At 41.3% G+C, this 22,245-nt stretch overlaps 1 protein-coding gene across 6 annotated transcripts in view; it reads right to left on the reverse strand.

The window, feature by feature from the left end:
* Positions 1–22,245, reverse strand: part of GK (glycerol kinase) — a 58,584-nt gene that overhangs the window by 7,880 nt on the left and 28,459 nt on the right. For 5 of the 6 annotated variants that reach the window (XM_053309557.1, XM_053309555.1, XM_053309556.1 and 2 more), the window contains 11 exons: positions 21,823–21,858; positions 19,791–19,858; positions 14,007–14,049; positions 13,411–13,491; positions 11,350–11,428; positions 10,636–10,732; positions 9,844–9,928; positions 9,633–9,753; positions 8,147–8,290; positions 7,692–7,778; positions 2,548–2,634 (listed from right to left, as the gene is read on the reverse strand). In XM_053309557.1, coding sequence (XP_053165532.1) covers positions 2,548–2,634; positions 7,692–7,778; positions 8,147–8,290; positions 9,633–9,753; positions 9,844–9,928; positions 10,636–10,732; positions 11,350–11,428; positions 13,411–13,491; positions 14,007–14,049; positions 19,791–19,858; positions 21,823–21,858 — 928 coding nt within the window. The remainder of the gene's footprint in view (positions 1–2,547; positions 2,635–7,691; positions 7,779–8,146; positions 8,291–9,632; positions 9,754–9,843; positions 9,929–10,635; positions 10,733–11,349; positions 11,429–13,410; positions 13,492–14,006; positions 14,050–19,790; positions 19,859–21,822; positions 21,859–22,245) is intronic. The other variant, XM_053309558.1, reaches the window with a different exon arrangement.

Here is a 22,245-nt window from a genome sequence, read left to right on the forward strand (position 1 = left end):
ACGCCTGCGTGCAGCAGGCACGTGCATGTCGTGGGCACACACAGTGTGCAAGCAACGGGTGTGATGTGTGCGCATAGGAGCATCGGGTACTTCTGGTTAGTTCCGCTGGGGGCAACGGGGCAGCAGGGAGGAATGCTGCCGTCCCGATGGACTTTAGAAAAACGAAGTGCCGGTGGGGGGGGGGGAGGCGGAGGGAGGGGTAAGTGCACCCTCCCGCGCTCTTAAAGATGCACCCCTCAGCCTTCGAACCACCCCTGACCAGTTCTGTGCACATCCCTAGCTGTCATTTCCCTCTTGGACTGATGTTCATCATTGTCTCTACACTGCATTCCAAGAGAAAACGATGGCAACCAGCAGGGGCCAGTCACCAGGAAGAGCAGTGGCACTTGAAGCATTGCTCCTGCTGCAGTCACAACTTCTTCCAGTTAAAAGGAAGATGGAAAGGTTAACGGAAACCACCTCCCCATGCCCCTCCAGCAAGAATAATAACCACAGTTTTGGGGATCCCCAGAAGTTATTAATACCACCTCCTTGCTTTTGCTGCTTGCAAGAAGATTTGGTAAAAATGGGAGGGGTGGTGGTAGGGGAGAGTATTCAGCCCAACACAAACCTTCAACAGTACTTCAAGTATAGCTAGTACTTTAAGTAACCTTCTTGGGTCATACATGGTGGTGTGTGCAGAACCTTAGCTCTAAACTATTTCTGAATAAAATCTCCCCAAGTATCTTGCACAGTTCACTTCAGTTGGTAGCGTCTTTCATTCAGGCTGTATTTAACTACTAGAAGCAATTCAGAAGTCACAGTATCTCAATTTTACTACAAGCACAAGCCATGTGCAGCTATAATGTCAATTCAGAAAATACATCTGCAGAGGTTACTAGCTTGCCTGCTCTCTTTCCTTAATTTGTGTGTGCATGTGTACATTTTTATTTGCACAGGAGACCAGGTGACTGGCTATTTACAAGCCTGTATTACATAAGGAAAAGCAGAACGGATGATTAAAGGGTGATCTAGTAGAACTTTTTAAATCTAGGATATTACCATATCCCGGTCTTTGAATTCTGATGCAAAAACCTCTGCTTCTAATGAAACTGTCTATGATGGGTTTCAACAGAAGCTCTAAAATTCATATCCAATTAACAAACATTATTTTAAATAAATTAACTTTTGATTAATCTATAGCAACTCTTAAAACATAAACAGGATTATATGTTTGTTACAGAAGGGCAAAAATATTCACATCACATATTACATATTACCTACACAGATGTTGGGCAAACCATGTACACTCATGGAAAGATCGCATGCAATTTGCTGCAAGCATGTGCTCATGAACCTCGAGTCTATGGCCAATTGCAGCCTCCCATTGATGTACATGCTGTAAGGCATACACACAGTCTTTATAGTAATGTTTCCTCTTTACACCCTTGTAGGTGTGAGAGGACCCTTTATTTTTACTGCATGCACACCCTGTCCAATCAGCATGCCACATTTTCTCCATGGTAGTAGATGAAAAAACAGTATGGACAGTGAAAGTTAATCAAAATATTGAACTGCCATAATTTTTTCAAAGGACAAATAAAGTGAAAAAATTTAACCTTGTTGATTAAAAGCCAGATCATCAAGTTAATGAAAGGAATGAAGGTTTTTTTTTCAAAGAGCAAACAATGATTAACTTTTAAAGAGATAAATATTTGATGTTACTGGTGCCTTGATCTTAAGAATGTGCATAAAACATTCTTAAGTAGTTCTGTACAGAGTTGAGCTGGTACAACAGTAGCGTCACCCATCCCAAGCACATATTTACTGATCCAGAAAATCCCAAGGATTGGTGCATAAGGTCTAGAGCATGTTCAGATGTTTGCCATATGTGGAGAGTGAATGTGTGAGGTACAAATGAAAGCACACTGGCTAGCCATGCCCTCCTGCACCAACACATTCCATGGCCATGTCTGGCATTCAACACTACTCTGCAGAGGTGAGCACTCACCTCTGGGAGAGATCTCCCCCATTAAGAACCACAGGGAGTCTCTTTCTATGTTCAGCACTTGCCTCTGCAGGCAGGTGCTAAATCTGAGGACAGCAAAAGGCATGGCCACAGAAAAAGTCAGCAGAGGGGTATGCAGCTAGCCAGTACATTCCAGTTCTTTCCACATTCGGTCCATAGATAGCAAATGCCTCAATATAGCTTATGCCACTTTAAAATGTTGGCTTCTTAAAATAAATTCAGAGGTGAGATGTTATCTTAAAGAATGATTGGAATCCATATAGTTTTGTTACAATATGCAGAAAATTAGGACCTGTGGCAATGCTAACTAATGGTATGAAAGTTGGTTTTATATAGGCAAGCAGTATGGTTTAAGGCAACAGAAGTTTTGTAGAAAATAACAGCATCAAGGATTATATTCAATACATTTAGTACTAAGTAGTTCTTGTATCCTGGAAGTTTCTTCACTTGGAACAAACTCTACTGAACATTTTCTTACAAGGCAGACAAACTAGCAGATATCCCTTTTAAAAATAAGCTAGTTCAAATAATAAACTAACCTGAGATGTACTTTGCTCCGATTAACAATATCAGGCTACTCATTACAAAAAAGTGCAAAGGCAGACTACAGAAGATACTAGTTTCACCTGATGTCATCCAGTAGGAGAGGTTCCATTCAAGCAAATCAAAAGAGAGATACATGTAAATTGCACTATTTCAGAATCACATGAATAGTAAAGTTACAAAAAGCAGCTACATATGCAAAATGCTACAAGTAGTTCAGCATACAGGAATAATTAGAGATGGACTGAGCCTTTGAGCACTATATACAGTGGTCCCTCGACTTACGAAGTTAATCCGTTCCGAACGCACGTTCGTAGGTCGAAATTTTCGTAAGTCGAAAAGCGCACCCACGGAGGTCTGGAAACATTCGTAAGTCGAGGAAACCGCATCTAAACCGGCAACGACTTCTGGTCATTTTTGTCGTTCGTAAGTCGAAAACTTCGGATGTCGAGTAGTTCGTAAGTCGAGGGACCACTGTATGTCCCAGCCTTGCATTAATGTCCAATATTCAAATTTATTTAGGCAAAGCCAATCTCTAATACTTATCAAGTAGACAATACAGAAATAAATCACAAAATTGATCTTACAAAGATTCCTAGAGTCAGAAAATATCACTAAATATAGATATTATTTAAACTGTGGACTTTCCAATATCTGTATTTAATAAGACTTGGTTCATACTCAGCCAACCAAGAATCCATACTGGGTAGAGAAGGCATTATTACAAATGCAACTGGCATGAGTGCTACAGGCACCAGTCTATACATATGATCCTATCCTTTAAAAGATGGCAGAGAGTCGCATGGATTGACCTCATGAATTTGTATAGTTTCTATGGTATTTCATGTGCCTGGTCCTTAATCACACAAACTATATCCTTGGCTGAGAGAACATGTTCCCATCATGATCAAGACTAGGACTCAAAGTACATCAGAGTCAAGCCGTTAAAAATCTGGCTTCAATGCTGGTTCTTCAGATGTTTTACTGTAATTCTCCAGTTCAATTTGTTCAGATACTAACTGAACTCAAGTTCAGTAATCAGTTCAGACACTTTGAACCTGTTCTGAACCATTTTAGATGCATTTCATGCAGATCATCAAACTGTTTTGCTTGCAATTTAACTCTATAAAATGAATATAACTATTTAATATTTTCCCTTGTTAAAGTATTTCAAAACTTTGTGAAATGTTTTACAAGCAAACCACAAATACGATAACACATAAGTAAATAAAACATTGCACAATTGAAAGCTGAGTCCCCCTTAACCGAACCACTTATTTTGAGCTGGTTACTGCTTTTTTGTTTGTTTGGGGGTTTGGTTCCAGTTCAGGTTCATGAGAGTTAAATGAAGAGATTTAAGTTTCAGATTCAGTTGTGGTTCACTGAAGAAAAACCTCTGAACTGGTTTTTGGTTCAGGTTTGGTTCAACTCCTTGCACAAAATAGCTAGCGTTTATTCCACCCAATCGTAATTTGGGTGTGTGCTAAAACCACTGATTCCTATTCATTTAGACACAGTGGTTAATAAAGCTGCTGCGGAGTATGAGCCACGTGCCCACTGCAGAGGGCCAAAACTAGTTGCACCACAGTCAGCACACAGTGGGGAGCACAAATTTGGGGTTCTTACCTTCCCCTCAAAGTGCCCTGTGGACATAAGAAATATGTCCCAAGGATCACACAGCCCTCAGGCACATGCTTTAGACACAAAATGCTTCCTGGGGAAAGGAACAATTGAGAGGAGGTTGAATGTTGCTCATTGGCCCTTCTCCAGGAAGCATACTATGCCACATGAAACTATGTCCCTAAAGGCTGTATGACCCTCAGGGGCATATTTCTATTAGGCACAGGGCACTTCAAATCATTATACAGCGTTTTCTACTTTCACCTTTGAGGAGAATGTAGAAACCCTGAAGTATGCCCTCCCCACTGCACATTGGATGCAACTTCATGGGGAAGGGTGCCACAGCAGGTGCATGCCTCTACTCCGCACCAGTAGTTGGGATCTCAGCCTGTGCTGCTTCCATGGCCTAGAATATTTTGTGTGTATTACATCTAGTTCAATGGTTCTCAAGCATTTGCATACTAAACCCCAATTTAGTTGGCTTGGCACACTGAAGCTTGTACGGTACATTTTCTAAATTCCCTACTCCACTCATCCTAAAGATGCTGTCATTGAAAGTTTTTTCCTCATTATCAGGAGAATATACTATTCTTGCAGAAAAATGTTTGCCTTGCATAAAAATGCCGATAATGCACACTCAAAGTGACCCCACCCTGCTCCTTTCAAACATCCCTGTGGAACAGACACATACTTCTTACAGAAGTAGACATTCTACCACAGTCTCCCTGTTACCCTGTCAGATGGCTCAAGGACTGGACTTTGCAGAGCATAACTCAAACCTTTCCTCCTTCTGTACACATAAACACACCAATTTCTCTTTCCCTATGTTTCAGCTCCTCCTCCCATAACACAGCAAATATCACTTTTTCAGTCTCTGAAACAAGTGTAAGAGGTTGCTATGTATTTCTGCAAACATGTATTTGTAACCTGCCTTTTAACTGCAATGTCCTAAGCAGTGTTCCCTCTAAGGCGTGCACGTATGTGCGCGCTCACATGTTTTTTGTGTGTCTGCGCAGTCAATTTTAGATCCCGTTCAGGTTGAATCAGGAAGGCCCCACTCTGAATGCACATGCACACACCCTGCCTTGATACTGCCACCCAGAACAAAACTCGTTCCACACACAGATGAAAAAAATTAGATCACTCATCATAAGGGGGCTTACAACTCATCATTTAGCACAATTAAGTATGAAAATATATAGAAGCCATTGGATGTAGCACAGAAAAAAGCAAGAGAAAAATAAAACTTAACACCATAAGTTACAGTATCATCAGATGCCACTAAATGCCTGAGCAAAGAGAAATGCCTGCATTTTCCTGGCACCTAAATGCTAGCAGAGTAGGTACTTGACAAATAGGTAGAATTCTATAAAGGGGGCACCAACACAGAAGCCCTCAGACAGCCATCTATATTAGAACAGAGACCTGGCTTTTGAGAGCCACTAAACTCACTGGCCAAGAAGATGCACAATGCAATGCTGGTGCTGCTGTCCACATGACAGCCAGCCTTGGAGATATTGTACAAGTGAACAGTTGTGCAATTACTGTGCACCCAGAGTTGCACAGTGCTACTTCCAGTAGTGCTGTACAACAGTGGGCACACAATTTTAAGTACACTAGTTGCACAACTGCCCATTTGCACAACTTTGCTGGGGTTGCCTGTTATGTGCACAGTACTGCTAACTGATGGGCAATGCTGATGTTGCATTACTCACCACCAGGCACTATTTCCAACACTGAGAAAGAAGGGGTGAGAAAGGTCAAGCTCACTGATACACCTCCCTGATTATCTTGAATGCCACATCAACCAGGAGAGAACATCTGAATGCAACAGTCTGTTACAGGAAAGATACACAAAGTCAGGCTGTTCCTGCTGTTTGTGTCGGATGAGCAAGTGCATATACAAGCAGAGCAGGAGCCCAAAATTCTTCAAGGCCTCCACCTAATCCTGGGAACACCTTGCCCACACAGCTCAAGGAAGCTACTTCTGCAAGAACACTTTTGATCTAAACGTGGCCTCCTCCACAATTTCCACAGGCCTGCTGAATTCCACAAGGACCTCTAGGCAGCTATCATGTAGAAGCAAAGGCAGAAACTATTTTCACTTTTCTCAAAATTCCTCTGCAGATGAGTAAGGAAAGAAAAAAGTCATGTCTAATAAGACTGATGGACTCTTCTCACCACGGGGATAAAAAGTCTGAGAACCTTTGATCTAGTTGATGCAACTTCTTCCCTCTGGTTGAAGGAACTAATGTTTAAAGGTTCTTTTTAGTTCTTATATTTCAGTGAATCACACTTTAGTTTTTCATGACAATGCATTTTGTTATCTCATCTTTGCTCAGATCAAGTCATTTAGAGTCCAAGGCTGCAATCTTTAATGTTTAATGGAGGAAGAAAGTCCAACTGAACTCAGACTAAACTTCTAAACAAATATATTTAGGATCTTAATATCGATCACCTCCTTAGTACTATTTAATAAATTTCAATAAAACTGAGCCAGAGTTTAATATATTCTGCTAAACATGAGGCAAGGATATATTCTTTATGAGTCTTCAATAGCTCTGGCCAACTCAGTTTTGTTCAGCCCAAACATTTCGTTTCTATTTGTTTAGATCCAAGTCTACCAGAGTTTAAACAGTAGATATGTCAGCTTCTATTTTATTAAGAGTAATCACACTTGACAGCATCTACAAATTAGTCCATCACAAGTTACTATGAATATACAGTCCCATGGAATTTTAAAAACTTATTCAGGACTAGTGAAATACAGAAGCAGCTGTGTTGGTTAAATGTGCTTCAGCTTTTATGGTTTTTATTGCTTATGTGTTTTTCACTGTATTTTATGCTGTTCGGAGACCTTTTAGGGTTTGGAAGAGTGAAGTATACACTTTCTTTTCACAGTGGTGGCACCAGAAAATTTTTTTGAGAGGGGCATAGAAAAGGTAAGGTGTATTTCTGGGTGGGCAAGCTATGTCCAACATGTTAGATTTCTGAAGCAGAAATGGGAGGCAGCTGAGGGGAAACTACTTTTGCTGAGGCGGGCAGTTGCCCCACCCCACCCCCCCAGATCCACCCTTGTCTTTTTAGCAGACTGTTATGAACATGTTTGCCTTTAAAAAAAGCATAATACTGTTTAATAATTAGACTGACACATCACTGTCCCACCTTTTAGATTCCATATATAAAGTCTCCCTGAAAATGTTATTCATGCTCCCAGAAGAAGCAACTTTCCTACCAAATAGCTTTTATTTAGGTGTTCTTCAAACAACTGGAAAAACACCTTCTTGCTTTTTGCCAAAACACTGAGTTAAGAGAATCTAAACCATCAATTGTATTCATGATAAAACTTGCTTTTAGTATACAGTATTTATGCTATTTGCAGCAACAGATTGTTCAAGAGGTTTACATTTTTTTTTAAAGGAGTAAGTAAAGAGGTTCTGTTTATAAAAGTTTCCCTTTCAAGTGCTATTTTTAAACCAACATGAATTACTATTACACCTGGCTTGTGTAAAGATCTTACCATTCATTTGAGGTTTTGATGACGTTTCCTCCCAGCCCATAGACTTCTTAACAGCTTTCTTCCACCTAGCATAGCGACACTCACTTTCTGAAACCATAAGAAACATTTTTACCCTAAATTTTCTCAAGTATGTGTGATGCAGCCTTGAAACAAGTATCCAGTTGTATGGTTTCTGGATTGGCCTCTTTAAAGGCACATCCAGATGGCACTTTTCTCCACTCCTTATTGGGTGGCTACAGCAATCAAAGAGAACTATGAAGAGAGTTGCCAGGAAGACAGATGCTTCTCCCCCTCCCCCACCAGTGCACAGCCACATTGACGTCAGTAGTCCAACTACGCAGATAAGACACACTGTACTAGTCCCTGTGTGCAGTATGAATTGGCCACGGACCAGTATGGGATGATCCAAGTTGCATGCCTGGATCATGGGGAGCACATTTCTATTTCCTCTTTACCCTCAGATTTGATTTGCGGCTCAAATCGTTCATATGTTACTGCGGGCAAATCATCCGGATTCAGGCTCCAGATTCCCACACCTTCTGCAGCTCCTGCTGCCATAGCTGCTCCCAGTGCTGTGGTTTCAGGCATGGATGGCTTTACTAATAAACAAGAGATAAAACCAAAGTGCTTATGAGATGCTTTACATAGCAAAATATTTATAGGATAGGATACGTCTGCACATTTTAGAATGAAGTTTTCATAACTTCGAGAGATCTTTTTTTTGTTTTATTCAATTTAATCTTTTGGTCTAGAAATGACTTAGTTGGAAAAACAGTTCTTTCAAGTGGTTTCACACAGAAAATTAGTCAGCAGATACTTCAGTGGTGACTTGAGCACAAATATGTATAAGACAATTAAAAAAAGAAATATTGTACCAGTTCAAAAGCAATAAACTAAAGAGAGGGAAAAACTAACAGGTACAAACATCTTTGATCCTGTGCACTATTTCAGGTAAATAACTCCAGCTCCTCATTTCATTTTTATTCTGGACAGTCCAAGACCTTTAATACTATTACTTATATTATTACTGCTGCTGCTGCTGCTACTACTACAACACTGCTTTTCAAACACAGTTTCCAAAGCAGTTTAAATAGAAAAATAAAGAACACATGAATCTCTTCTGAACTGCAGCTTCTTAATAGAGCCTGAAATGGATATTTACTTCTGAAAATGCATAGAACAAACCATTTTTGAAACCTCCCCCTTTCATTTGGGTTACTGCTTGTGAAGTTGTACAAAGCTGTCAGTCCCCTTTGTTTTTGCACCCAAATTCTAAGAGTTACATGTGGTTCAAAACACGCTGCTGATGAATTCTGAACTTTTGAAAACAGAATTGCACTATTGTATTTAATGATACAAAAAGGCATTGAAGGGCATGCAGAAAAGAAGCCTTCATATGTCATCTAGAACCACATTGGGTATCTTCATCAGACTGGTAAAGTGTCCATTCTCCCTAAGAAGCCCCTTTGAGTTGCACTAACAGCGAACTTCTCCCCTTTACTCCTACACCCTCAAGGGAATGGGCAGGCTTATGGCACAGGCAGTTTCAAGGACAGTCCCCAGTTTTTCTTGGATGGGGTGTGAGGTGGGGGAGTTTCTTAAGCACAGCTGAGGGAAATACTTGGAGGGCTGCTTCTACATGTACTGGCAATAATGGATAATACTTATTTGTATATTCACAATTTTACGGACAGATGGCTTTAATGGGTAAAAAGCATGCAAGCAGATACTGACTGTACCAAGACAGTTTTAGAATTGTAATCTTTAGAAAACGTTAGAAATACTCAGCCTACTCTAGTACGTTAAGCATCCTGCAGCATCAGCTACACCTTAAAATAATTTTAACAAGTCAATGTGGTAGAGGGAAGCAAGCAACAAGTTATTCAGCATTTACATTTCTATTAGTAATAATCCAGAATTCTCTCTTTCCTGTTCTCTTACCTACTGGAATACAGAGAATGTCAGCTTGGAGCTGCATGAGCATCTTGTTCCTGGTCATTCCTCCATCAACTTGTAACTGAGTCAGTGGGACCCCACAGTCCTTGTTCATGGCATCCAATATCTTAAACAGAACCATTTACACGTTACAAGTGCCACACAAACCCTTTGCCACCAACTTCAGAGGAGCTTCAGTTGCACCCATTATCCATACCTCTCGTACTTGAAAGCAGACAGCCTCTAGTGCAGCAAAGGCAATGTGGCTTTTATTTGTAAACTGAGTAAGGCCACAGATAATTCTGGAAAGAAAGAAAGAAAGAAAGCAAAACACCAGAGTTAAAAGCAAACGCTTATTTTTTTTAAATAGGTTGTGTGATTTGAGAATTTCAACTGTAGTTTACTTTTACTTTTTTACACCTGTCCAGTTGCACCCCACAGCCCAACTCCAGTGCACTTTGGCTACTGTACTGAAAGCTTCCTCTAACCTGGCTGGAGCAGTCATGGGAAAAGGTAGCATAGCACTCACATGATGGTGGCACACCTACATCTCTAAACATAGGTCTGACCCTACATTGCACGGAGCAGGTTGAAGTGAGAGGGCTGATTTAAAAGAGGGTATTGTGAAGGGTACTGTACCCACCTTCCCATTTCCCTGCAGTTTTGGCCCTAGAAGCTTTTCTTCCAGCTGGCTTCAATTCTGGTATTAGAGCTCAGCTGAGGTTAAGTAATATTTGGGCACAGTTTGTGGAAATTTGAGCTGTAGAGAGGACGACAGGTTCAGCATCCCCTATCCCTCATCCCTTTTATTGTTTAAATCTGACACACATCTGCTCCATATTTGATTTGGATATTTAAAAGACAAAAGGGTTGCCACCATGGTTTCTGCACATACTTTCTCTCCTGGCATTAGATAGCCCATCCCTTTGGTCCTTGTTTGCAAGCCTTAAGTTCGGAATGCCAGGAATTTGAATTATTATAAGTATAATATTTAGGTAGATATGCTTACCCTCTTGCAGTGGGCTCCCAATATGGTGCATACAACCCTGAGAATGCTGGGACAAAGTAGCAACCATGAGAACTATCCACTTCAGCAGCAAGTTTCTCTAAAATCAAGAGACAGTAGAAACGTACCTTTGCACAACAGCAGCAAATCACATTTAAGGTCAGGTTTTTGTGCATAATATTTGAAGTAACTTCTAGTGAATAAAAACTTATCACATAGATCACTCTGGTAAATAGTAACTGGAGTTAGGAAAGCAGAAGTTCCAATTCTAAATATTTGTAATGTATAAGAGGGCAACAGACTCTTGTGCCTCTGACATTATGTAAGTTTTGCAAGACTGTACAATCCATCCTAAAAACTTGAAGTCTTAAGGGAATTATAATCATGTAAACTCTTCCTAAGCATTTCTAGCATCACCACCAGCAGTATTCCAACAAAATATCCTAAAATTTGTTTTCTATTATGAAAAGCTACACAAGGGACTCAGACAAAAAATTGGCACATGTGCTTTAATTCTCATGTCTCTCTTAACTACTTGCTTAAATGTCATTGCAAGCTGTATTTCAATTTTACTCAGTCCAGATGCATGCCATCGAGTCCTTAAATTGACACACTTGGGAATAAAACATGCTTGCAGAGTCAGACATTGGGCAAGAGGGAAAACCACAGAAACCACTTACTAAAGCAAGCAACTTAAGGCCAGTTATTGAGACTCACCAACTTCCTCTCCGGACTTTGCAATACAAAGGTTATCCCTTAGCCAGCGAATAAGAGCACCAGCTATGGCAACAGAGCCCTAAAACAAAAAGAAGGGCAAACACAATGATGCCACTATTTCACCCTCATTCTCCGAGCACAACATTGTGAAAAGGTAACACTTATGAGAGAGATAGCTTCCCCTTGCCCCCACCTCTCTTTTTTTACAGTTCCAGAATTTGAATCTATGGATTGAAAATAAAGTAGCCTTCAAACTCAATATCTCAGATTGCTGCACAATGCTAGAGAAGGTAAGTTGCAGTCTTGGAAACATCCATCATTAGTGCAGGCAACAAGAGCAACCAAACTTACACTTTATTAATACTGACATGTTCTTGACATCATAGGGGCCTGCACGTGGGAATTGACCCTCACAAATCTAATAGCACCAATAAAACTTTCATATTACCTTACATCTCCTCAAATATAATAGCTGGCATCTGGACTAAGTTACTCAAAAGCAATACTCTCAAGTTACTCTAGAGGAGAGAACTTAATGCCAGTAGGAATACTCAGTAATTTAGTCTGCATGTCAGCCAGTATTTTTTAGGGGAGTCCATTCACATATTCGGCTACCAGTCATCAAGGGAAAAATAACTGAGTATAGGACAATGGAATGTCCAGACTCTGGAATGCTCTCCCAGTGGCTATTCACTCCTCAGTTTCCATCACTAGGGATGTGCACGGAACCGTGGAAGTGCAGGGTCTCCCTTTAAGAGTGGGGGATTTTGCACTTACCCCTCCCACAGTTTTCCCCCCACCAGCGCTCAATTTTTGTGAAAGGTTTTTGGGGTGGCAGTGTTCCTCCCTGCCACCCCTGCCCCTGTTATTGTCCAGAAATACCGGAAGCAGCAACTGCGTGTGCACCCGCCACCCCGCACATGTCGCGTTCGCACATCATGCACACAATGGCATGCACACGTGCAGTTGCTAATTCAGGTATTTCCGGACAATAACGGGGGCAGGGGCGGCAGGGAGGAATGCTGCCACCCCAAAAGTGTTTCACAAAAATGGAGCACTGCTGGGGAAAAAGCGGTGGGAGGGGTAAATGCACCCCCCCTTAAGGGGGGGCACATTCAAACGCGCTAAAGTCAAAGCGCGTCTAAATTTGGGAACAATAACGAGATGCAAAAAACTTGTGGGGATGGAACTAATTTTTTGCTCACCCAAATGAACATTCTTGGGTAAAAGAGCAACTTCCTCCTGAAGATCTATATCTATAATACGTTGCTTGATTTCCTCCCTGGCCCGGTCAAAACCCATTTTAAGGATTTCTTCTGTAGAGAACCCATAATATGCTAATTTGCCATTGATCAGGGTGGACCACTTAAACCTGAATGAATCAGTTTTTATAAAAGAGGCTAGGCCCACACAAGAAAACACAAATTTTAACCAAAATAGGATGATGGTTCTCCAGTAACAGGTTACCATCCATTTTTTATAGTCTTGTTTTTAATTTTTGTGTAAACCACCTTGGGATTGTTTTAATGAAAGGTGGTATATATATTTGACAATAAAATAAATAAATAAAATAATCAAGCAATAGAACACTTTAGATCAAAAAAATTTTTTTAGAGACCAAGAACACTGCCCTTGACATCAGAAAAAATCCAGCAATTGAACCCATGCCAACTAGCCTCCCACTTTGCATTAGGTTTCAAGCCATTCTTTGGTGTAAACAATGCAGTTATACTTTGTCTAACAAACAGAGATATTAAAAAACCTACATAATAAAAGAAACAATAAGAATAAAAGAACAGCCGTGTTGGATCAGGCCCAAGGTCTATCTTGTCCAGCATCCTGTTTACATAGCGGCCCACCAGGTGCCTCTGGGAAACCCACAGGGAATTGCTGAGGGGACATCCTCTCTCTTGCTGTTGCTCCCCTGCAACGGCTATTTAGGGGCATCTTGCCTCTAAGGCTGGAAGTAATCTATAGCCCTCAGACTGGTAGCCATTGATAGACTTGTCCTCCATGGATTTATTTATAGAAACCTTTATGTATAACAATAACTATACTTACTTCTAATGCATAACATGCAGGCTTGTCTTTGCCCAGTTTGTAAGCTACTGTGGTCAGAAGGCCATGCTCAGAAACTGTAGGCTGAAAATAAAATGTCTGCACTGATAAATGAAGCAATTTGAATTACAGTTATTTCTGAAGGAATTACCACTTCATATGAAGAGTTACTGTACAGAAAGTTAGTTAAAATACAAAAATAACCTTTAAGCAAGAATAACCATACACTTTGTTTTAGGAGAGATATTCTAACATTTTACTTCTGATATAGACATTGGTCTGGAAGCTTAAATACTTATGCCAACAGCTACAGTATACTTTTCACCTTTTCCAGTTATCTTAAGAACTGGCAACTGACTATAGCCAGTAACACTTCAGGGCCCTCAATGTCCAACACATTAGCTAACCTCAATTCTGCTTATGAATAATTTGGATGCACATTAACATTTTCAGTTACAGAATATGACAAAGGAATGAGAAAGGTAAGCTATTTTATTCTATGATCAGGTCCCCACCCTCTGCCTGTGGTACACAACAAGGTTTCTATCTTTGGAAAAAAGAAAAGCAATTTAGGGTGCAGTTGTGACACTAACACTAACCTTGTGACCTGTATTGAAGAGTAAAAAGCAGCCTGTACCATATCTAGAGTAAAGATAAAACAAATTACTGATTTGCTATTATGTACCAAAGCAAAACACAAAAGAACCCATTGCCAATCATTATCTACAACCAGACTACATCAAATACATGGCATTAAGAGACTTGATATATCAGAATGAGTAGCAATACTATGCTCTTTCTTTTAGTATAGTAGCAAATAAAATGCTTGCATAGAAATATCAATAATCATAGCTAGTGGAAAGCCTGCTAAAGACTAAGTGAATTATTGAAAACCAGCTAGAGGAGATGGAGATTAATTAACTTATTATATTTCTTCCCCTCTCACATAACACTAGAACCAGGGGTCATCCCATGAAATTTATTGCCATGAAATTTAGGACCAACAAACGGAAGTACTTTTTCACACAACACATAAGCAACTTGTGGAATTCTCTGCCAACAAGATGTGGTGACAGCCAACAACCCGGATGGCTTTAAGAGGGGTTTGGATAACTTCATGGAGGAGAGGTCTATAAACAGCTACTAGTTGGAAGGCTATAGGCCACCTCAGAGGCAGGATGCCTCTGAATACCAGTTGCAAGGGAGTAACAGCAGGAGAGAGGGCACGCCCTCAACTCCTGTCTGTAGGCTTCTTAGAGGCATCTGGAGGGCCACTGTGTGAAACAGGATGCTGGACTAGAAGGGCCTTGGGCCTGATACAGCAGGGCTGTTCTTATGTACCCCACCTCATCTGTCAGCTCTGGGCAAGCAAAAGAGATAGCAATTAAAACCAGCAAAACAGGAACTAACAGCGTAAAAGTTTAAAAACAGCATAAAAACTCTGGAAGGCCAGACCAAAAAAAGGTTTGTCTTAAGGTTTCTCTTGAAGGCCAATAATGTTGAAGGCCATTGCTTCCCCACAAGGGGCATAGCAAGGTTGTCAGCAGCCCAGGACAACCTGTCAAGACCAGCGAGCACATTACAGCACACTGGCCATGCCCCTTTCCCCTGCATCATCATGTCAAAGCAGGGTGTGTGGCCAGGGCTGGGAATGAATGTTCTCTTGCCCTCACCAGCCAGTGAAATGGTTTCTTCATCAGCTGGAGAGAGTGAGTGACCACTGCGTGTGTTTCCAGCCCTGGCCATGTCCCCTGCATCAGTGTAATGATGCAGAGAGAAGGGGCAGGACTGCTTCAGTGGCAGGTGAAAAGTGCAGGAAAAAGGGTAATGGAGTGGGGTACAATGGGGCATCTTGGCAGGGTCCTAGACCCCACACCTCAGGGACATTTGTTTCCACCTCACTCCACTGTCCCTGTTTATTTTATGTATTTATAAAGACATTTAATATACCATCAAATCCACAGATTCAGGATGGTGTACAACACAAGAACAGCATCCAAGATTTTTTTTTAAAATAAAAAAATTAAAGGGCGAATGCCTGGAGGAAAAGAAATGTCTTCAATAAGGCTTTAAAGGCTGAAAGGGAAGAGGCAGACTGAATCAGGGCGGTGGGGTGGGGGGCAGTTCCAGAGTGAAAGAGCAGCAACAGGAAAAAGCCCTTCCACGGGCCCTAGTACTATGGACCTCTCTGAGACAAGGGACCAACAGAAGGGCAACCTGAGAAAATCTCACAGGACAGGATAGGACTGAATGCATGTCTATGCATGTCTTCTCATCCCACCTCTGCCAGGTTTACCATGATTCACTAAGTCTTTAGCAGGTTTTGCACTAGTATTGGATTATTGACATTTCTACGCAGAGCAATTTGTTTGCTACTAGACAACAATAAAGAGCTGCCAACACTGCCCTCAGTTCACTCAAAATGTGTGGTACATTACAGCCTACACTGTGTAGGAAAACCACTATAGTACTAAACACTGGCATATGTTTTAAACCTTGTGTTTGCTTCGGAAGTTGGTGAAATGGCTTCAGGGAATTTGCACTGGAACATCTCTATAATCCCTCTCACAGTGGATAATTGGGTGTTATAGTGTGCCTTCATTTGCCAACTAGGGTGAAAGCAACTGGGTCAGCCCCTTGAGAGACAGGAAAGGGCACTTTCAGTTTCAGTCTCACTAAAAAGCTGAAGGAATGAACCCATTATGGATACGTTGACACACAGGGGACAATTCAGTCCAGACTAGCATTGTCCTACCTACCTGACTTGTCTTACCTAAACTAGGCTGGACATTCTCCGAGCCACTGCTGGCAATGGAGAATGAGGAGAGGCTGCGCACTTTATATGAAAAAAATTGCCCTGCTTTGTTATATTGCTGCTCACACATACTATCATATCAGACATTTCAGATGAGTTTTCAATAATCTAGTAATTGAACAAATACCAGTAAATCTTCTAAAATAAACACATATGATAGCTCTCCAAATTCATTACCATTCAAACGTGATTAATGGGAAGGGACTATAAGTATAGCTCAGTGTTAAGAGCGCTTTGTATGCAGGAGGTCACAGGTTCAATCCCTGGCATCTCCAGTACAGTTGGAAAAGACACCTGTCTGAAACCTGGAGAGCTGCTTCCAGCTAGTGTAGGTTAATCAGACCAAGGGTCTGCATCAGAATAAGGCAAATTCATATTTATTTATATACCGCCCAACCCCAAAGGCTCTAGGCAGTTCACAAAAAGGAACAAAATAAAACAAGCTGTTAAACACCCCTTCCCAACAATTTAGAACATTCAAAGATTACTAAAAGCCAGGCTACAAAAAATGCATCTTAAGGGCTATTTTAAAGGCTAGTAAAGATATTAAGAATCTATGTGGTCGTTAAGAGTTGACAACGATTTGACTGCACTTAATCAATCAATCAATGAAACTAAGCCATGAATGTCTATGGGAGTGCATTCCACAGCCCAGGAGCAACTACGGAGAAGGCCTGCTCCCGAGTCACTGCCAGACAAGCTGGCGGTATATGGAGACGGACTTCTCTAGATGACCTTAATGTGCGGTGTGGATCATGCAGAAGAAGGCATTTTCCCTATCCTAAACCGTATAGAGTTTTAAAGAGGTAGTTACCAGCACTTTGTATTTTGACTGGAAACCTATTGGCAACCAATGCAGTTGTTTTAACACAGGCACAATATGGTCTCTTCAAGAAACCTGGATACCAATCTAGCTGCTGCATTTTGGATCAATTGAAGTTTCCAAATTACATGGAGCCCCATGTAGAGTGCATTGCAGCAGTCAAGCCTAGAGGTTACCCCAAAGTGCACCATAGTTCTGAGATCACTATCTTCGAGCAACAGACGCAGCTTGTATCAACCAACATTGACAGAACGCACTCCTAGCTATAGCCTGAGAAACCATAGTGAGGCTTGAGTCCAAAAGCGCTCCCAAGCTACGAACCTGGGAGCGTAACCCCATCCAGAGCAGGAAGAGTAGGGGGAGTGCAACCCCATCCAGAACAAGAAAATCTATCATGTCCCATGGTATGACCCCTTACCATGAGTACCTCCATCTTGCTTGGATTCAGCTTCAATTTATTAGCCCTCATCTTATCCATTACTGCCTGTAGGCAGGCATTTAGGGAGCTATGCCATTTCCTGATTATGATGTAATGGAGAAATAGATTTGGGTGTCATCAGCATATGGATAACACCCTGCTCCAAATCTCCTGATGATCTCGCCCAGAGGTTTTGTGTAGATGTTAAAAAGCATCCAAGATAGAATGGAGTTCTGAGGGACATCATACAATAGCTCTCATTTCCGAGAGCAACTATCTCCTAGTAACACCATCTGGAATCTACCAGAGATATAGGATTGGAACTACTGCAAAGCAGTGCCACCTATTCCCATATCCCCCAAACGATTTAGAAGGATATCATAGTCAATAGTATCGAAAGCTGCAGAAAGGTCCAAAAGAACCAACAGAATCACACTCCCTCTGTCCATTCCTTGGTAGAGATCATCCATCAGGCCGACCAAGGCTGCCTCCACTTCTTAGCCTGCTCTAAAGCCAGTTTGAAATCTAGATAATCAGTATCTTCCAAAACTACCTGGAGTTGATCAGCCACCACCATCTCAATTACCTTGCCCACCCAAGGGAGACCGGAAACTGGCGTATAATTATCATTCACCGAGGGCTCTAGAGCAGGCTTCTTAAATAAAGGTTTCACAATTGCCTCCTTCAAACATGGAGGCATCCCACCCTCCATCAGTGAGGCATTTATGATATCAACTAGCCTCCTTGCTAGATGTTATAAGCCATGTTAGGCATGGATCCAAAGGAAAAGTGGTAGGCTGAACACCCCAAGGAGCTTGTCCACATCATCAGGAGTCACAAATTGAAACTGATCCATTCTAATTAAACCAGAGGAGTTACTGGACACATCTACAATTGATCCCTTCATAACCGTGGAGCCCAAATTGGCTCAAATGTGAGAGATCTTAACTGCAAAGGAGTTATTAAAAGCAGAACAGCAAGATTATGAAAAATCCAAATCTAAGTTCAGAGAGGAGGGAACCAAATCAATCTCCTCACAATTCTAAACAACTCAGCTGGATGTGAACTTGCAGGCAATACGTGCAGAATAGAACTGCTTCTTCACTGCACATATTGCCACAGAATAAGCCTTCAAATCAGCTTTATGTTGTCTTATCAGATTCAAGTCGGGTCCTCCACTTACGCTCTAGCCTTCTATATGATTAAATATCAAAATTTGTGCCTCATGGATAAGTGATGGTAATAATGCAGAATGTTCAGAGCATGCGCACACAGTCTTGTAATTCTCACAACATTTATACAGTAGGACAGCAGCATTATCTCCATGTTCTAGATGGGAGGGTTGAGGCTCAGAGAGAAGACAATGAGGTCATTCACATGACCAGCCCTTTGGGGATAGGACAAGGCTAACCCAGGTAGGGCTAGTCATGTGAAGTCCTGGGATTGCTCCTGATCCCCTGGGTAGCCCTGCTTCTAAACCCAGGCTTACAGTGAGATAGGACAAGCACACACCTTCTACATCACTCGCCAGTTGTGTGGGTGCCCTGGCTGCCAAGAGTCATCTTGGCCATAGAGGCTACAGAAAGGAGTGGCCCAGTAGCAGGGAGGTATCTCAATGCACTGTGGGAAATCTGGCAGCCCAGTTTTCTTTCCCCGGCCTCTCAATTGCTGTGTCAGTCGCCATCGCACCACTCACCTGGCTGCTCAAGCAGTGCAGCCCTGTTCAGGCTTGGATCATGTTTGTGTGGGGAGAAAGGCAGGCTCCTGTTGCCCTCCCCAGCCCCAGACACTTTGGTCATGTGAATGAGCTTTATGTACTGTGTTCATGGAAGAGGTGGCATTTGAACCAGAGACTATGCTATATCAACTATTGCACACCTTGCATTCCTAGTCATGGATGATTCTTTAAAAGTGAAACATCAGTAACTAGAAAGGTCCGGTTACGGTTGCTGCTGGCTCGTTTGGTGGAGACCTGGGACCAGGCCTTCTCTGTGACTGCTTCAGGGCTATGGGATATGCTCCCTGTTGAAATAAGAGCATCTCCTTTGCTTTTAGGAAGACCCTCCAGACATACCGGTTTTGTCAGTCTTTTAACTTAGGCTTTTAATTTTAAAACTATTTTATGTCTTTTTATCTTCTGAGATTGTTTTATCTGTATTGCGAATTTTAACTGTTCCTATATTGTTTTACATTTGCTGTGTTTTTAACTTTGTACATCGCCTAGAGATTAATACATGAGGTGGTATATAAATAAATAAATTAAACAAACTTTTTGTTGAGCTTATAGATGAAGAGATGAGTTGTGTCATTGCTCAAGTTAAACTTACGTATTTTTGGCTTGTCCATCCTTGAAGCACATTTGTCCCACTAAAGCAGCAGACTGGTCACCCAAGCACTGTAAGGACAAAATTCCAGAGAATTCAGCAAAAGCACGTGTGTGTGTATTTAATCTGTAAAGCCAAATCAGGTGGTTGGTTGGTTGGATTGGTTTTGAGCCCACTTGACTTCTTTATAGAAAAACCACCCATAAACCTACTAGATCAGGGTTCCTTAACCATGGGCCTCCAGATGTTGTTGGACTAAAACTCCCAGAATCTCCAGACATGGCCTTTGTGGCTGGGGATTCTGGGAGTTGTAGTCCAACAACATCTGGGGGCCCAAGGTTAAGAAACCGTGTACTACATAGTTTAAAGGGGTTGGAGGATTCCAACAGTCTGTTGATAGGAGAACCTGTTATCTCCTTTTAAAGATGTTAGTTCCTAGATTGTGCCTCATCCTCTCTCCAGCCTTAGTATTTATTACCACAAGCATAGTCATTATTGACCACATAGATAAGGTTACCTGTTTGTTCTTTGCACTGGATGAGTAAATACATTTTTCCCAGGGTTATCTTGTAACAGGATCTTAGATAAGGACCAACAACTTTCTGGCTATTCACTCCAGCATCAAGTGGAAATGTTCAAAGTTCACATGCTCATTTCAACAAACCCAAGTTGGAGCTTAAGTGATGGGGACTGGCCTACTCTGGGAGAATGCTTGTTTTTCTACATATCCAAAAGGGTTTGGTTTTGAAAGCTTGAACCCAGTTACAACAAACTTAGTAAGGACTTTTGCATCATGTTACCTAGTGAAATTTGAATTTTATTCAAACCCTCTACATCTGTTTCTTAAAACTGCATTAACCACCGGATTATCAAAAGCCTGCCTCTTTTCTCTGTGGGCAAAGAACATGAGGAAAAATATTTGATTTCCAAGATCATACACTATGCTGAGTATAGTACCTCATGAAATCTATGCTAGGGTGAACGAAATATAGTTCCCATCCTGATGTATTCAAAGCAAGATGGGAGCCAAGCATCTATGCCCTTCTTTCATCACAAGAGGAGGTATGAGCTTCCATCCTGTATTATCCTACCTATTGTACTTACTTCCATACTATTCAAGCAATATTTAAAATCCCTACAATGGAAGTTGTTGATGTTCAGATCTACATGAAGGGACATAAAGCCTGGAAGACCTTTTCCTAATTCCAGAAGTAAGAGAGCTGGCTGCAGTTACTGCAGTATCTCTCAGACTTGGGGCCCCAGATGTTATTGGTCTACAACTCCCATCACCCCCAGGCACAATAGTCAGCTTATGATGAGAGTTGTAGTCCAATAACATCTGGGGATCCAAGTTTGAGGAACCATATGTTACTCAGTAATGAGAGAAGGCACATGCTCAGAAGCACATTCTTTATGGACACCTGTTCCAGGCCTAAGGATGGAAACATAATTGATAGGGATGTGCACAAATTGTGATTCAAAATTCCTTTAAAATGGAGAAGAGCAGCTGCTCCCTTCCACTTCCTGAATCAGTGGTGCTCCTCCCAGCTATTTTTGTGTGCCAGCAGCACTCTCCCTCAGCTGTCCTTGTACAACACTGGCACACACATGGCTACTGTGCATGTGTGTTCCAGTTTCACATGAGGGCAGCTGGGAGAGAGCACCTCCAGTGCGTAAAAATAGCTGGGAGGAGCTCTGCCACTTCAGGAAGTGACGGTGAGCAGCAGGTATGCACCTGCTTACCTCCATTTAAAAGGGGACAGGGATGTGTTCCATTCACATGTTGAATCGCAATTTGTGCACATCCCTAATAACTGAAGGCATAATTGTTTTCTGTTTAGCTTTACTTATTTTGACTTTCAATTCTATAAACATACAACTTGTACTTTAGACATGAAGCTTCTATTGATCATACTCCTTTCTCAATTTTTTTTAAAAAACAGGTTGTATCAAAACAGAGCCTGTATAAACATTCTTATTATTTATTACATTATTATTACACAGAGTACAAGACATTTTGATTTAAGGAACTCACACCAGAAATTGGTACACCAGTCAAGGCTCCAGAACTCTAAGAAAAATAAAAGACTTTTTTTAGTTTTCTCTATACCACCTGCTTTTTATTGAACACATTTTCCCATTTGTAAATAAGGAAAGCTATACACAATTAGAACGTGATCAGAGACATAGTCAAGCAACTTTAATATAATCAATGCTGTTTGAAATAAGAATCTATTAATACTTTCAGGCAACAATCTTATATTTACTAGGGAGTAAGCTCTACTGAAATCAGTGGGACTTCCAAGGAAAAATGTGTAGAATTGCATTACACTGTATTGTACATTAATACACAGATTTGTTCTTACATTGTTTCACAAATGTAAAATGACACTCCCAATGCCATTAAAATGGCCAACCCCTAGAAGCCCCCTTTGCCAGCCAATACTGGAGGGGGAAA

The sequence above is a fragment of the Hemicordylus capensis genome, chromosome 3 (assembly GCF_027244095.1).
Source record: "Hemicordylus capensis ecotype Gifberg chromosome 3, rHemCap1.1.pri, whole genome shotgun sequence".
NCBI lineage: Eukaryota > Metazoa > Chordata > Lepidosauria > Squamata > Cordylidae > Hemicordylus > Hemicordylus capensis.